Consider the following 17405-nt stretch of genomic DNA (forward strand, 5'->3'; position numbering starts at 1 on the left):
AGGGACTGAGTTTGAAGGTAAGCCTTGAAATTCATCCACAGGTACACCTCCAATTGACTCAAATGATGTCAATTAGCCTATCAGAAGCTTCTAAAGCCATGACATCATTTTCTGGAATTTTCCAAGCTGTTTAAAGGCACAGTCAACTTCATGAATGTAAACTTCCACTGGAATTGTGATACTGTGAATTATAAGTGAAATAATCCGTCTGTAAACAATTGTTGGAAAAATTACTTGTGTCATGCACAAAGTAGATGTCCTAACCGACTTTGCCAAAACTATAGTTTGTTAACAAGAAATGTGTGGAGTGGTTGAAAAACGAGTTTTAATGACTCCAACCTAAGTGTATGTAAACTTCCTACTTCAACTGTATATTTTTAGTTTTTACTGCTGCTCTTTAATTACTCATTACTATTATCTCTTATTCTCATCTGTATTTTTTATTACTGCACTGTTGGTTCATAAGTAAGCATTTCACCGTAAGGTCTACTACACCTGTTGTATTCAGCATTTCACTGTGAGGTCTACACCTGTTGTATTCAGCATTTCACTGTGAGGTCTACTACACCTGTTGTATTCAGCATTTCACTGTAAGGTCTACTACACCTGTTGTATTCAGCATTTCACTGTGAGGTCTACTACACCTGTTGTATTCAGCATTTCACTGTAAGGTCTACTACACCTGTTGTATTCAGCATTTCACTGTAAGGTCTACTACACCTGTTGTATTCAGCATTTCACTGTGAGGTCTACTACACCTGTTGTATTCAGCATTTCACTGTAAGGTCTACTACACCTGTTGTATTCAGCATTTCACTGTAAGGTCTACTACACCTGTTGTATTCAGCATTTCACTGTAAGGTCTGCTACACCTGTTGTATTCAGCATTTCACTGTGAGGTCTACTACACCTGTTGTATTCAGCATTTCACTGTGAGGTCTACTACACCTGTTGTATTCAGCATTTCACTGTAAGGTCTACTACACCTGTTGTATTCAGCATTTCACTGTGAGGTCTACTACACCTGTTGTATTCAGCATTTAACTGTGAGGTCTACTACACCTGTTGTATTCAGCATTTAACTGTGAGGTCTACTACACCTGTTGTATTCAGCATTTCACTGTGAGGTCTACTACACCTGTTGTATTCAGCATTTCACTGTAAGGTCTACTACACCTGTTGTATTCAGCATTTCACTGTGAGGTCTACTACACCTGTTGTATTCAGCATTTCACTGTGAGGTCTACTACACCTGTTGTATTCAGCATTTCACTGTGAGGTCTACTACACCTGTTGTATTCAGCATTTCACTGTAAGGTCTACTACACCTGTTGTATTCAGCATTTCACTGTGAGGTCTACTACACCTGTTGTATTCAGCATTTCACTGTAAGGTCTACTACACCTGTTGTATTCAGCATTTCACTGTGAGGTCTACTACACCTGTTGTATTCAGCATTTCACTGTGAGGTCTACTACACCTGTTGTATTCAGCATTTCACTGTAAGGTCTACTACACCTGTTGTATTCAGCATTTCACTGTAAGGTCTACTACACCTGTTGTATTCAGCATTTCACTGTGAGGTCTACTACACCTGTTGTATTCAGCATTTCACTGTGAGGTCTACTACACCTGTTGTATTCAGCATTTCACTGTAAGGTCTACTACACCTGTTGTATTCAGCATTTCACTGTAAGGTCTACTACACCTGTTGTATTCAGCATTTCACTGTGAGGTCTACTACACCTGTTGTATTCAGCATTTCACTGTACGGTCTACTACACCTGTTGTATTCAGCATTTCACTGTAAGGTCTACTACACCTGTTGTATTCAGCATTTCACTGTGAGGTCTACTACACCTGTTGTATTCAGCATTTCACTGTGAGGTCTACTACACCTGTTGTATTCAGCATTTCACTGTAAGGTCTACTACACCTGTTGTATTCAGCATTTAACTGTGAGGTCTACACCTGTTGTATTCAGCATTTCACTGTGAGGTCTACACCTGTTGTATTCAGCATTTCACTGTAAGGTCTACTACACCTGTTGTATTCAGCATTTAACTGTGAGGTCTACTACACCTGTTGTATTCAGCATTTCACTGTGAGGTCTACTACACCTGTTGTATTCAGCATTTCACTGTAAGGTCTACTACACCTGTTGTATTCAGCATTTCACTGTAAGGTCTACTACACCTGTTGTATTCAGCATTTCACTGTGAGGTCTACTACACCTGTTGTATTCAGCATTTCACTGTAAGGTCTACTACACCTGTTGTATTCAGCATTTCACTGTGAGGTCTACTACACCTGTTGTATTCAGCATTTCACTGTGAGGTCTACACCTGTTGTATTCAGCATTTCACTGTAAGGTCTACTACACCTGTTGTATTCAGCATTTAACTGTGAGGTCTACACCTGTTGTATTCAGCATTTCACTGTGAGGTCTACACCTGTTGTATTCAGCATTTCACTGTAAGGTCTACTACACCTGTTGTATTCAGCATTTAACTGTGAGGTCTACTACACCTGTTGTATTCAGCATTTCACTGTGAGGTCTACTACACCTGTTGTATTCAGCATTTCACTGTAAGGTCTACTACACCTGTTGTATTCAGCATTTCACTGTAAGGTCTACTACACCTGTTGTATTCAGCATTTCACTGTGAGGTCTACTACACCTGTTGTATTCAGCATTTCACTGTAAGGTCTACTACACCTGTTGTATTCAGCATTTCACTGTGAGGTCTACTACACCTGTTGTATTCAGCATTTCACTGTAAGGTCTACTACACCTGTTGTATTCAGCATTTCACTGTAAGGTCTACTACACCTGTTGTATTCAGCATTTCACTGTAAGGTCTACACCTGTTGTATTTGGCGCTTGTGACTAATAACATTTCATTTGACACATAGAAATTAATTTTCTTATCGATTAATCATGCAAGCACATTTACTATTTTTTTTTATTGTGGCACAGCGTCAGTGAGATTCAAACCTACGATCACCTATTCTCTATTCATGGATTATTCCAACAACCAGGATGGAGCTAGAATGACATGTTAATGTTAGTCTATTCAAACAGACCCCATTTCAAAGGAAACAAACACAACATTTACCTTTTAGTCATTTAGTGGACACTCTCTTATCCAGAGCGACTTACAGGAGCGATTAGGGTTAAGTGCCTCAAGGGCACGTCGGCAGAGTTTTCACCTAGTCGGCTCAGAGATTCCGAACCGCAGACCTTTCAGTTACTGGCCTAACGATCTTAACCGCTAGGCTACCTGCCGCCCAGCAGTCATTAAGCTCGGGTGTGGCCAAATAGTGGGCGTGGCCAACACACCTGAGCACACTTAACAAGATAGAGATTTGTTGACGCTGAGAATGGAATGTATGTTTTTAAATAACATTCTTAGAACGTTCTGCTCTTTGAACGTTACTAATGTTTTCTTGTGTTTTTAAAGAACGTTTTCTTAACGTTCTGAGAACATGACTTTAAATAGATCCGTGAGGAAACCTGTAGGAAACGTTATGCTGTTGTACTGAAATTCCCACATGAGAAACATATGGTTCTCAGAACGTTATGTGTTAGCTGGGTATCCTGCAACTTTCCCAGAACGTTGTAGGAAGGTTGTATGAAAAATGACCATAATGATAACCCTGCTCTAACTAAGCTCTTATAAAATATGGGTCTGTGCTAGCTGGCTGCTGGTCCTGCTGAGTGAGCTGTTCTCTGTTTCTGTAAGAGCTGCCACTAGTGCGCTTTAGGTGTAATTTGTGTATGGGGGTGTAGTGGCAGGGGGGGGTAGAGGAAGGGGCTACACTGCTATCTAGACTTGAATCTGTGAAATTAAGACAATGTGTGGCAGATGTTGGTTAGGGGGTGGTGTGTGTGTGTGTGTGTGTGTGTGTGTGTGTGTGTGTGTGTGTGTGTGTGTGTGTGTGTGTGTGTGTGTGTGTGTGCACCGTGAGTTTAATGTAATAGTTTAGTACTTAGTTCAGCCAGAGGAAACGTTTCCATGTATTCTCATTAAACTGATCCCTTCAATGATCATTTGGAACGAAAGGGAATTTCTTGCCATTTCAGCCCCATTTCCAAACAACACATTAACAGTCAGAAAGCAGAAAAAAAGCAGCCCGGGACTCATTTCAATGTGACTTGTGCCAAGACGAGTATTTGATTCAATTTTTTTTTTTACACTTGAGAGTATTACTGAGAGTTAAGTGCCCAACTTGGCTAAAGCTGCCAACACATTAAGTTGTGTTGCGTCAGAAGCTTTCCTGGAAAACCTATTTTCTTGCCAAATACTTCCTGGTGTGTTTGTTTGTAATTGATAAAACTGAAAACACTCACTCATTCACTCTGCCCTGGACTATAGTTAGACTACGACCACACTGAGGGATGGAGGTGTGGCCAGGTACTAGGGATGGAGGTGTGACCAGGTACTAGGGATGGAGGTGTGATCAGGTTCTAGGGATGGAGGTGTGGCCAGGTACTAGGGATGGAGGTGTGACCAGGTACTAGGGATGGAGGTGTGATCAGGTACTAGGGATGGAGGTGTGACCAGGTACTAGGGATGGAGGTGTGACTAGGGATGGAGGTGTGACCAGGTACTAGGGATGGAGGTGTGACTAGGTACTAGGGATGGAGGTGTGACTAGGGATGGAGGTATGACCAGGTACTAGGGATGGAGGTGTGGCCAGGTACTAGGGATGGAGGTGTGACTAGGGATGGAGGTGTGGCCAGGTACTAGGGATGGAGGTGTGACTAGGGATGGAGGTGTGGCCAGGTACTAGGGATGGAGGTGTGGCCAGGTACTAGGGATGGAGGTGTGACCAGGTACTAGGGATGGAGGTGTGACCAGGTACTAGGGATGGAGGTGTGACTAGGGATGGAGGTGTGGCCAGGTACTAGGGATGGAGGAGTGACTAGGGATGGAGGTGTGGCCAGGTACTAGGGATGGAGGTGTGACCAGGTACTAGGGATGGAGGTGTGACCAGGTACTAGGGATGGAGGTGTGACTAGGGATGGAGGTGGGACCAGGTACTAGGGATGGAGGTGTGACCAGGTACTAGGGATGGAGGAGTGACCAGGTACTAGGGATGGAGGTGTGACCAGGTACTAGGGATGGAGGTGTGATCAGGTACTAGGGATGGAGGTGTGACCAGGTACTAGGGATGGAGGTGTGACCAGGTACTAGGGATGGAGGTGTGACCAGGTACTAGGGATGGAGGTGTGACCAGGTACTAGGGATGGAGGAGTGACCAGGTACTAGGGATGGAGGAGTGACCAGGTACTAGGGATGGAGGTGTGACTAGGGATGGAGGTGTGATCAGGTACTAGGGATGGAGGTGTGACCAGGTACTAGGGATGGAGGTGTGACCAGGTACTAGGGATGGAGGTGTGACTAGGGATGGAGGTGTGACCAGGTACTAGGGATGGAGGAGTGACCAGGTAGGTACTAGGGATGGAGGTGTGACTAGGGATGGAGGAGTGACCAGGTACTAGGGATGGAGGTGTGACCAGGTACTAGGGATGGAGGTGTGACCAGGTACTAGGGATGGAGGTGGGACCAGGTACTAGGGATGGAGGTGGGACCAGGTACTAGGGATGGAGGTGTGACCAGGTACTAGGGATGGAGGTGTGACTAGGGATGGAGGTGTGACCAGGTACTAGGGATGGAGGTGTGACTAGGTACTAGGGATGGAGGTGTGACTAGGGATGGAGGTATGACCAGGTACTAGGGATGGAGGTGTGGCCAGGTACTAGGGATGGAGGTGTGACTAGGGATGGAGGTGTGGCCAGGTACTAGGGATGGAGGTGTGACTAGGGATGGAGGTGTGACCAGGTACTAGGGATGGAGGTATGACCAGGTACTAGGGATGGAGGTGTGGCCAGGTACTAGGGATGGAGGTGTGAGCAGGTACTAGGGATGGAGGTGTGACCAGGTACTAGGGATGGAGGTGTGACTAGGGATGGAGGTGTGACCAGGTACTAGGGATGGAGGAGTGACCAGGTAGGTACTAGGGATGGAGGAGTGACCAGGTACTAGGGATGGAGGTGTGACCAGGTACTAGGGATGGAGAAGTGACCAGGTACTAGGGATGGAGGTGTGACCAGGTACTAGGGATGGAGGTGGGACCAGGTACTAGGGATGGAGGTGGGACCAGGTACTAGGGATGGAGGTGTGACCAGGTACTAGGGATGGAGGTGTGACTAGGGATGGAGGTGTGACCAGGTACTAGGGATGGAGGTGGGACCAGGTACTAGGGATGGAGGTGTGGCCAGGTACTAGGGATGGAGGTGTGACCAGGTACTAGGGATGGAGGTGTGACCAGGTACTAGGGATGGAGGTGGGACCAGGTACTAGGGATGGAGGAGTGACCAGGTAGGTACTAGGGATGGAGGAGTGACCAGGTACTAGGGATGGAGGTGTGACCAGGTACTAGGGATGGAGGAGTGACCAGGTACTAGGGATGGAGGTGTGACCAGGTACTAGGGATGGAGGTGTGACTAGGGATGGAGGTGTGGCCAGGTACTAGGGATGGAGGTGTGACCAGGTACCAGGGATGGAGGTGTGATCAGGTACTAGGGATGGAGGTGTGACCAGGTACTAGGGATGGAGGAGTGACCAGGTACTAGGGATGGAGGTGTGACCAGGTACTAGGGATGGAGGTGGGACCAGGTACTAGGGATGGAGGTGTGACCAGGTACTAGGGATGGAGGTGTGACCAGGTACCAGGGATGGAGGTGTGATCAGGTACTAGGGATGGAGGTGTGACCAGGTACTAGGGATGGAGGTGGGACCAGGTACTAGGGATGGAGGTGTGACTAGGGATGGAGGTGTGACCAGGTACTAGGGATGGAGGTGTGACTAGGTACTAGGGATGGAGGTGTGACTAGGGATGGAGGTATGACCAGGTACTAGGGATGGAGGTGTGGCCAGGTACTAGGGATGGAGCTGTGACTAGGGATGGAGGTGTGGCCAGGTACTAGGGATGGAGGTGTGACTAGGGATGGAGGTATGACCAGGTACTAGGGATGGAGGTGTGGCCAGGTACTAGGGATGGAGGTGTGGCCAGGTACTAGGGATGGAGGAGTGACCAGGTACTAGGGATGGAGGTGTGACCAGGTACTAGGGATGGAGGTGTGACCAGGTACTAGGGATGGAGGTGTGACCAGGTGTGATCATGTGGGTCTGGACAGAGGAGATGTAATCTTTGTTTTTGTCTGTAAATTGTTTGTATGTGTATGTTTGTATATATTTATATATATTATTAAGAAAATAAACAGGGCATGGTGATAGGGGACAATAGTTAAAAGTACTAATACAACCTACGCAGATCGATCAAGATGGCGAAAGACAAATATAGGGACAAAGCGGAAGAACAATTCAGCGGGTCGGTCATGAGGCGTATGTGGCAGGGGCTCCTAACGATCACGGATTACAAAATGAAAGCCAGCTACATCGCGGTCACCAACACCACCCTACCAGACGAGCGAAACACCTTTTTCTCATACTTCAAGCACAACAACGACTCCGAGTAGCGGAAGAGAGCCCAATGAGGGCTACGTACTTAAGGTCTGCCGGGCCAGATGGCATCTCTAGCCGTGTCCTCAGAGCATGTACAGACCAGCTGGCTCTTGTGTTCTCTGACATTTTCAATCTCTCCCTAGTTCAGGACTCTATACCCACCTGCTTCAAGATGTCCACTATCATCCCAGTGCCCAGGAAAAGGAAAGTAACTGAAGTGACTGACTACTGACCCGTAGCCCTCACTTCCTTCATCATGAAGTGCTTTTGAGAGACTAGTCAAAGACCATATCACCTCCCCGACACACTCCACCCTCTCCATATCACCTCCACCCTCTTCATCTCACCTCCTCCTTCCCCGACATCACTCCACCCTCTCCATCTCACCTCCTCCTTCCCCGACATCACTCCACCCTCTCCATCTCACCTCCTCCCTCCCTCCCCGACACACTCCACCCTCTCCATCTCACCTCCTCCCTCCCTCCCTGACATCACTCCACCCTCTCCATATCACCTCCACCCTCTCCATCTCACCTCCTCCCTCCCTCCCTGACATCACTCCACCCTCTCCATATCACCTCCACCCTCTCCATCTCACCTCCTCCCACCCTCCCTGACATCACTCCACCCTCTCCATCTCACCTCCTCCCTCCCCTCCCCGACACACCCAACCCTCTCCATATCACCTCCTCCCTCCCTGACACACCCTGACACACTCAACCCTCTCCATATCACCTGCACCCTCTCCATATCACCTCCACCCTCTCCATATCACCTCCACCCTCTCCAATTCACCTCCTCCCTCCCCGACACACTCTACCCTCTCCACATCACCTCCTCGACACACTCCACCCTCTCCATATCACCTCCTCCCTTTTTGACACACTCAACCCTCTCCATCTCACCTCCTCCCTTCCCTGACATCACTCAACCCTCTCCAATTCATCTACTGCCCTGACAGATCCACGAACGAAACACTCGCCATTTTACCGCACACTGCCCTTTCCCACCTGGACAAAAGGAATGCATATGTGAGGATGCTTTTCTTCGACTACAGCTCGGCTTTCAATACCATAGTGCCTTCTAAGCTTACCACAAAGCTCACGGCCCTGGGTCTGAACTCCTCCCTATTCAACTGGATCCTGGACTTCCTGACGGGCCGCCCCCCAGGTGGTGAAGGTATGCAACATTACCTCCTCGACACTGATTATCAACACCGGGGCCCCGCAAGAGTGCGTCCTCAGTCCCTTCCTGTACTCTCTGTATACCCACAACTGACTGGCCTCACACAGTTCCAACTCCATCGTCAAGTTAGCTGACGAGACGACAGTAGTAGGCCTGATCACCAACAAACACGAGACGGTTTACAGGGAGGAGGTAGGCACTCTGACGGACGTGGTGCCAAGTAAACAACCTCTCCCTCAACGTTTAGCAAAACAAAGCAGCTGATTGTGGACTTCAGGAGGAACCAGGCTGGACACCCCCCCCCCCCCCCCATTCTCATCAACGGGATCGCCATGGAGACGGTCAAAAATGTCAAGTTCCTCATTGGACTTATCTCATTGGACTTATCCCTGTCCGCCTCCTGCCCTGAATAGCCACCACTACTGACTATTAACCTCTAATCTAACCTGAACCCGGAATTTTGGACTGGAAATCTCAATGTGCCCACAGCCTTTTCAGTGTTTTTTCCCTTAGAGCCGTACGTCGACTAAACAGACGATCACAAACTTATTTTCCGACGACTTTTTTTTTCCACTTCATAAATTGACTAGGCTTCTTTTCATTTAAAAGAATATGGAACATGAAACAAATGTTTCTGCCGAGGCGCACTTTGAATATGCTAGAACTGTCCACGTGTATTTTTCCTCTGCCATCAAAAAAAAAACGAGTGACAAAACAGGAAATCGGGGGTTTTAATTGCCGTTGTTAAAAAGAGGGCGATCTCAGCTTTCCAGTGCTACCACGTTTATTTCTCAACTCATACAGTTGCAGGCGTAGCATCATTTTAAATATGCAAATAGGCTACAACCAGAGATTCAAGGTTTAGGCAGAATGGCACCTTAAAGGGGCAATGCATACTCTGTAATATAAAAAAAATAATACTAATTATTCATAATTAATAAATTATCAAATTAAATATATTGAAGGTTCTAAAAGATAATAATACTTAAATGGTATTTGTTAAGCTCGTCGTAAAGATTGGACCAAGGCGCAGCATGGTAAACGAACATTTTACTTTTTATTAAAATGAACACCGACAAAACGACAAAATACAAAAAACGAACGTAAAGTTCTGCAGGCTATACAGCAGCTATACAAAATCACGATCCCACAAACTAAGGTGGGAAAAAGGCTGCCTAAATATGATCCCCAATCAGAGACAACGATAGACAGCTGCCTCTGATTGTGAACCATACCCGGCAAACAAAGAAATAGAAAAACTAGAATTCCCACCCAAATCACACCCTGACCTAACCAACATAGAGAAATCAAAAGGCTCTCTAAGGTCAGGGCGTGACAGTATTGTTAAAGATATTGATATAGGCCAACTGATTAAAGTGTCAACAATGGAGTAGTCAACTGCTGTTCGTTTAACACCAGCTTCATTCTTCTGGAAGTCTCTTCCTGTAGCTCAGTTGCTAAACAAGACATTTTTTGAATAAATCACATACTGAGATTCGGAAAAATACTGATATTCCTTCAGTGATTTAACTGATATATAATAAAAATGTATTTAAAAAAAATAAAAAATAATATGAAGATCAGATTGTGGCAATTCATATCGTGCAGTAAAACTGTAAATATGACTTTAATCTCAAGAGAAAATTGATTTAATGTTAAAGGATTAATGTTCTCTTACTTAGAAAATAGTCCTGATCATAAAGACCTAGACCAAAAACTACTAACAATACACTGAATTCATACATTTTCAGTCAATTTTTTTGCCACAACTAATTTCACTGACCTGGGAGGTAAACTCATTAAAGTATTTAATCTTTTAGCTGTGTATTTGGAATGGAATCAAGGCATGAGAAAGTATCAGAGGCCACCAAAAGAGAGCTTGTTCGAAAACAATATCCTCTGGTTGGGGTCATGCCCCCCGGAACCCCCTAGACAGCCCAGAATGCTCTGGCTAGCTACTTTTTCTATTTGGCTGGCTACTCTGTGTACTGGCTTATACTGACAGTGTTTTCTCTCTCTCTCTCTCTCTCTCTCTCTCTCTCTCTCTCTCTCTCTCTCTCTCTCTCTCTCTCTCTCTCTCTCTCTCTCTCTCTCTCTCTCGCTCTCTCTCTCTGTCTCTCTCTCTCTCTCTCTCTCTGTCTCTCTCTGTCTCTCTGTCTCTCTCTCTCTCTCTCTCTCTCTCTCTCTGCTTCTCTCTGCTTCTCTCCCTCCAGACTATATCGACGGTGGCTGGAGTAACTGGTCTCCATGCAGTGTAACCTGTGGGAACGGGAACCAGAAGAGGACCAGGTCATGTGGTTACGCCTGCAGCGCTACCGAGTCACGCACCTGTGACATGCCACCCTGCCCAGGTGAGGAGGGGGTGTGTGTGTGTGTGTGGATCCAGGGTTGTAATCATTAGTCCAAACCGTAGAAAACAGTTGCGATGAAAACAAGAGTTTATATTGGACAAATTCAGGTAGGTCCCTCCTCATTTTGTTGTGTTTGGTTCCTATTGAATACACCCCTGGTTATCAGTTAAATGTTATTTTTAAGGTGTTTTCTACATCTGCAGCATTTACAGCCAACGTGATCTTCGTGAACGCCGGGGAAATTTCCGTTAAATGTCTTATCGCTGTGCACAGGTCATTAATCTGTGTTTGAATCCTGGCCAGCTTAGTTTACCAGCACTTCAGTCATTAAATATGTATTGTGGTTTATTATGGATCCCCATTAGTTCCTGCCAAGGCAGCAGCTACTCTTCCTGAGGGTTTATTATGGATCCCCATTAGTTCCTGCCAAGGCAGCAGCTACTCTTCCTGGGGTTTATTATGGATCCCCCATTAGTTCCTGTCAAGGCAGCAGCTACTCTTCCTGGGGTTTATTATGGATCCCCATTAGTTCCTGCCAAAGCAGCAGCTACTCTTCCTGGGGTTTATTATGGATCCCCATTAGTTCCTGCCATGGCAGCAGCTACTCTTCCTGGGGTTTATTATGGATCCCCATTAGTTCCTGCCAAAGCAGCAGCTACTCTTCCTTGGGTTTATTATGGATCCCCATTAGTTCCTGCCAAGGCAGCAGCTACTCTTCCTGGGGTTTATTATGGATCCCCCATTAGTTCCTGTCAAGGCAGCAGCTACTCTTCCTGGGGTTTATTATGGATCCCCATTAGTTCATCCCAAGGCAGCAGCTACTCTTCCTGGGGTTTATTATGGATCCCCATTAGTTCCTGCCAAAGCAGCAGCTACTCTTCCTGGGGTTTATTATGGATCCCCATTAGTTCCTGCCAAGGCAGCAGCTACTCTTATTGGGGGTTTATTATGGATCCCCATTAGTTCCTGCCAAAGCAGCAGCTACTCTTCCTGGGGTTTATTATGGATCCCCATTAGTTCCTGCCAAGGCAGCAGCTACTCTTCCTGGGGGTTTATTATGGATCCCCATTAGTTCCTGCCAAAGCAGCAGCTACTCTTCCTGGGGTTTATTATGGATCCCCATTAGTTCCTGCCAAGGCAGCAGCTACTCTTCCTGGGGTTTATTATGGATCCCCATTAGTTCCTGCCAAGGCAGTAGCTACTCTTCCTGGGGGTTTATTATGGATCCCCATTAGTTCCTGCCAAAGCAGCAGCTACTCTTCCTGGGGTTTATTATGGATCCCCATTAGTTCCTGTCAAGGCAGCAGCTACTCTTCCTGGGGTTTATTATGGATCCCCATTAGTTCCTGCCAAGGCAGCAGCTACTCTTCCTGGGGTTTATTGTGGATCCCCATTAGTTCCTGCCAAGGCAGCAGCTACTCTTCCAGGGGGTTTATTATGGATCCCCATTAGTTCCTGCCAAGGCAGCAGCTACTCTTCCTGGGGTTTATTATGGATCCCCATTAGTTCCTGCCAAGGCAGCAGCTACTCTTCCTGGGGTCCAGCAACATTAACCTGTTTAGGATAGGGGGCAGTATTTTCACGGCTGGATAAAAAACGTACCTGATTTAATCTGGTTATTACTCCTGCCCAGAAACTAGAATATGCATATAATTAGTAGATTTGGATAGAAAACACCCTAAAGTTTCTAAAACTGTTTGAATGGTGTCGGTGAGTATAACAGAACTCATATGGCAGGCCAAAACCTGAGAAGATTCTATATTGGGTCAAATGTTTTGGGTAGCCTTCCACAAGCTTCCCACAATAAGTTGGGTGAATTTTGGCCCGTTCCTCCTGACAGAGCTGATGTAACTGAGTCAGGTTTGTAGGCCTCCTTGCTCGCACACGCTTTTTCAGTTCTGCCCACAAATCTTCTATGGGATTGAGGTCAGGGTTTTGTGATGGCCACTCCAATACCGTGACTTTGTTGTCCTTAAGCCATTTTTCCACAACTTTGGAAGTATGCTTGGGGTCATTGTCCATTTGGAAGACCCATTTGCGACCAACCTTTAACTTCCTGACTGATGTCTCTGAGCGAAAAACAGTAGGGGTTTTGGAGAGTGCTCCTTCTGAGAACAATGAGACGGGGGCGCGCGTGCATGTGAAGACTCAATTTTCTTATTTCAGTGTTTGAACGGATACAACGTCTCCCTGTTGGAATATTATCGCTATTTTATGAGAAAAATCGCATAAAAATTGATTTTAAACAGCGTTTGACAATCTTCAAAGTACGTTAATGGAATATTTTGAATTTTTTGTCACCATATGCGCGGGCGCGTCACCCTTCGGATAGTGTCTTGAACGCAAGAACAAAACGCAGCTATTTGGATATAACTATGGATTATTTGGAAGTAGAAGTCTGGGAGTGCATTCTGACGAAGAACAGCAAAGGTAATCCATGTAGTACTGTGCGCCTCCCATAGTCTGTTCTGGACTTGGGGACTGTGAAGAGACCTCTGGTGGCATGTCTTGTGGGGTATGGATGGGTGTCTGAGCTGTGTGCCAGTAGTTTAAACAGACCTCTGGTGGCATGTCTTGTGGGGTGTGTATGGGTGTCTGAGCTGTGTGCCAGTAGTTTAAACAGACCTCTGGTGGCATGTCTTGTAGGGTATGGATGGGTGTCTGAGCTGTGTGCCAGTCAGTTTAAACAGACCTCTGGTGGCATGTCTTGTGGGGTATGTATGGGTGTCTGAGCTGTGTGCCAGTAGTTTAAACAGACAGCTCAGTGCATTCAACATGTCAATACTTCACACAAATACAAGTAGTGATGAAATCAATTTCTCCACTTTGAGCCAGGAGAGATTGACATGGATATTATTAATGTTAGCTCCCTGTGTACATTTAAGGGCCAGCCGTGCTGCCCTGTTTGTGGCACCTGACCACACGACCGAACAGTAGTCTATGTGCGACAACTAGGGCCTGGTAGGACCTGCCTTTTGTTGATAGTGTTGTTAAGAAGGCAGACCAGCGCTTTATTATAGATGTAGGAGTGATACGCTTGTCAGTCGCGCCATTCACTGTCCATTCACTGTCCATTCACTGTCCATTCACTGTCCATTCACTGTCCATTCACTGTCCATTCACTGTCCTCTGTGTGCAGGTATTGAAGATGCATTCAAGACAGCTGCCACTGAGGTCAGTCTGCTGGCTGGAACAGATGAGTTCAACGCTACAGAGCTCTTTGGAGTCGGTAAGATTCTTCTCTCATTACTCTTTATTTTCATCAATAACACACTCTGCTCTGTGATCTGGTCCCAATAACACGCTCTGCTCTGTGATCTGGTCCCAATAACACACTCTGCTCTGTGATCTGGTCCCAATAACACGCTCTGCTCTGTGATCTGGTCCCAATAACACGCTCTGCTCTGTGATCTGGTCCCAATAACACACTCTGCTCTGTGATCTGGTCCCAATAACACGCTCTGCTCTGTGATCTGGTCCCAATAACACACTCTGCTCGGTGATCTGGTCCCAATAACACGCTCTGCTCTGTGATCTGGTCCCAATAACACGCTCTGCTCTGTGATCTGGTCCCAATAACACACTCTGCTCTGTGATCTGGTCCCAATCTGGTCCCAATAACACACTCTGCTCTGTGATCTGGTCCCAATAACACACTCTGCTCTGTGATCTGGTCCCAATAACACGCTCTGCTCTGTGATCTGGTCCCAATAACACGCTCTGCTCTGTGATCTGGTCCCAATAACACACTCTGCTCGGTGATCTGGTCCCAATAACACACTCTGCTCTGTGATCTGGTCCCAATAACACGCTCTGCTCTGTGATCTGGTCCCAATCTGGTCCCAATAACACGCTCTGCTCTGTGATCTGGTCCCAATAACACGCTCTGCTCTGTGATCTGGTCCCAATCTGGTCCCAATAACACGCTCTGCTCTGTGATCTGGTCCCAATATCACACTCTGCTCTGTGATCTGGTCCCAATAACACGCTCTGCTCTGTGATCTGGTCCCAATAACACACTCTGCTCTGTGATCTGGTCCCAATCTGGTCCCAATAACACGCTCTGCTCTGTGATCTGGTCCCAATAACACGCTCTGCTCTGTGATCTGGTCCCAATAACACGCTCTGCTCTGTGATCTGGTCCCAATAACACGCTCTGCTCTGTGATCTGGTCCCAATAACACGCTCTGCTCTGTGATCTGGTCCCAATAACACGCTCTGCTCTGTGATCTGGTCCCAATAACACACTCTGCTCTGTGATCTGGTCCCAATCTGGTCCCAATAACACACTCTGCTCTGTGATCTGGTCCCAATCTGGTCCCAATAACACACTCTGCTCTGTGATCTGGTCCCAATCTGGTCCCAATAGCACGCTCTGCTCTGTGATCTGGTCCCAATATCACGCTCTGCTCTGTGATCTGGTCCCAATCTGGTTCCAATAACACACTCTGCTCTGTGATCTGGTCCCAATAACACGCTCTGCTCTGTGATCTGGTCCCAATCTGGTTCCAATAACACACTCTGCTCTGTGATCTGGTCCCAATAACACGCTCTGCTCTGTGATCTGGTCCCAATCTGGTTCCAATAGCACACTCTGCTCTGTGATCTGGTCCCAATAACACGCTCTGCTCTGTGATCTGGTCCCAATCTGGTTCCAATAACCTCAGCCAGAAAAACACACATCTTGATTTTGTTACAACCTTAACATGCTGCACCTAACGACCTAGCGAATACGCCTGTAAAATATGTCTACGGGACCAAGACGATATTTGGCAATATGCACATTGTTACGTCAAACCAATAAAGCACATTTTTTTTATGAAATAAAGGGACCGAGCGAGAGAGGAAAAGAGAACGAGTAAGAGACAGATCCAGACTAACTAACTCTGTCTCTAATGTCTTCTAGACACAGACAGCTGTGAACGCTGGATGAACTGTAAGTCTGAGTTCCTGAAGAAATACATGACCAAAGTCTCCAACGACCTCCCTAGCTGCCCTTGCTCCTACCCTACCGAGGTGGCCTACAGCACGGCCGACGTCCCCGACCCCGCCACACGCCGGGGCTTCCGCTGGAAAGACGCCAGCGGCCCCAAGGAGAAGCTAGAGATCTACAAACCCACGGCTCGGTACTGCATCCGCTCCATGTTAACTCTAGAGTCCACTACTCTGGCCGCACAGCACTGCTGCTACAATGACAACATGAAGCTCATCACCCGGGGAAAAGGAGTTGGAACACCCAACCTCATCAGCAATGAGTTCTCTGCTGACCTTCACTACAAGGTAGACATCTTGCCCTGGATCATCTGTAAAGGGGACTGGAGTCGCTATAACCAGGTCAGGCCTCCTAACAATGGGCAGAAGTGTCCAGACAACCCCCTGGATGAGGATTACCTCAAACAAGTTGAGGAGGCATTGGAGTTTTAGAACTGGAGAGATGAATATATGAAAAAGGAAAAAAAAAAAAAAAAACGTTAAATGAAATATTTGTATGAATGTGATACTTCAATTGCTGCTTCAAACCATCCAAGGCTAGAGTCCAAATGAACAGGACTGTCTGTTGATATCAGCCAACGTGATAAAGAGACAACGTATCGCTCACATGGACACATTGTCCTCAACAGAGACTATGGACTCTATTTGAATAAAACCTAAATCTAAGCACTGGCGGTTCGGGGGCGTCAGAAATATTTTTGCTATTTTCATAACCAGAATTATTGTCTCAGTGTCTCTGTGATCTGGTCCCAATCTGGTCCCAATAACACGCTCTGCTCTGTGATCTGGTCCCAATCTGGTACCAATAACAAAAACCTTAATTATTGGCATTCCTCAATCAAACCTTAATTATTGGCATTCCTCAATCAAACCTTAATTATTGGCATTCCTCAATCAATACCCCTTACAGCACTTACGAGAAGAGCCAGGTGACACTATATATACAAAAGGTGGTGGTGCATAAGGGCTGGGTTTATTGTCTCAGTAGCAGGCGGTGGTGCATAAGGGCTGGGTTTATTGTCTCAGTAGCAGGCGGTGGTGGTGCATAAGGGCTGGGTTTATTGTCTCAGTAGCAGGCGGTGGTGGTGCATTAGGGCTGGGTTTATTGTCTCAGTAGCAGGCGGTGGTGGTGCATTAGGGCTGGGTTTATTGTCTCAGTAGCAGGCGGTGATGCATTAGGGCTGGGTTTATTGTCTCAGTAGCAGGAGGTGGTGCATAAGGGTTGGGTTTATTGTCTCAGTAGCAGGCGGTGGTGCATAAGGGCTGGGTTTATTGTCTCAGTAGCAGGCGGTGGTGGTGCATTAGGGCTGGGTTTATTGTCTCAGTAGCAGGCGGTGGTGGT

General features: G+C 46.7%; 1 protein-coding gene across 1 annotated transcript in view; it reads left to right on the forward strand.

Annotated features, from left to right (window-relative positions):
- The window catches only part of LOC106589976 (isthmin-1), a 46862-nt gene extending 29798 nt beyond the window's left edge, over positions 1-17064 (forward strand). The window contains exons 4-6 of the mRNA XM_045710223.1: positions 10934-11071; positions 14211-14300; positions 15978-17064. Coding sequence (XP_045566179.1) covers positions 10934-11071; positions 14211-14300; positions 15978-16495 — 746 coding nt within the window. The 3' untranslated portion in view covers positions 16496-17064. The remainder of the gene's footprint in view (positions 1-10933; positions 11072-14210; positions 14301-15977) is intronic.
- Positions 17065-17405: the final 341 nt, after the last annotated feature.

This window comes from Salmo salar, chromosome ssa28, assembly GCF_905237065.1.
Source record: "Salmo salar chromosome ssa28, Ssal_v3.1, whole genome shotgun sequence".
Lineage (NCBI taxonomy): Eukaryota > Metazoa > Chordata > Actinopteri > Salmoniformes > Salmonidae > Salmo > Salmo salar.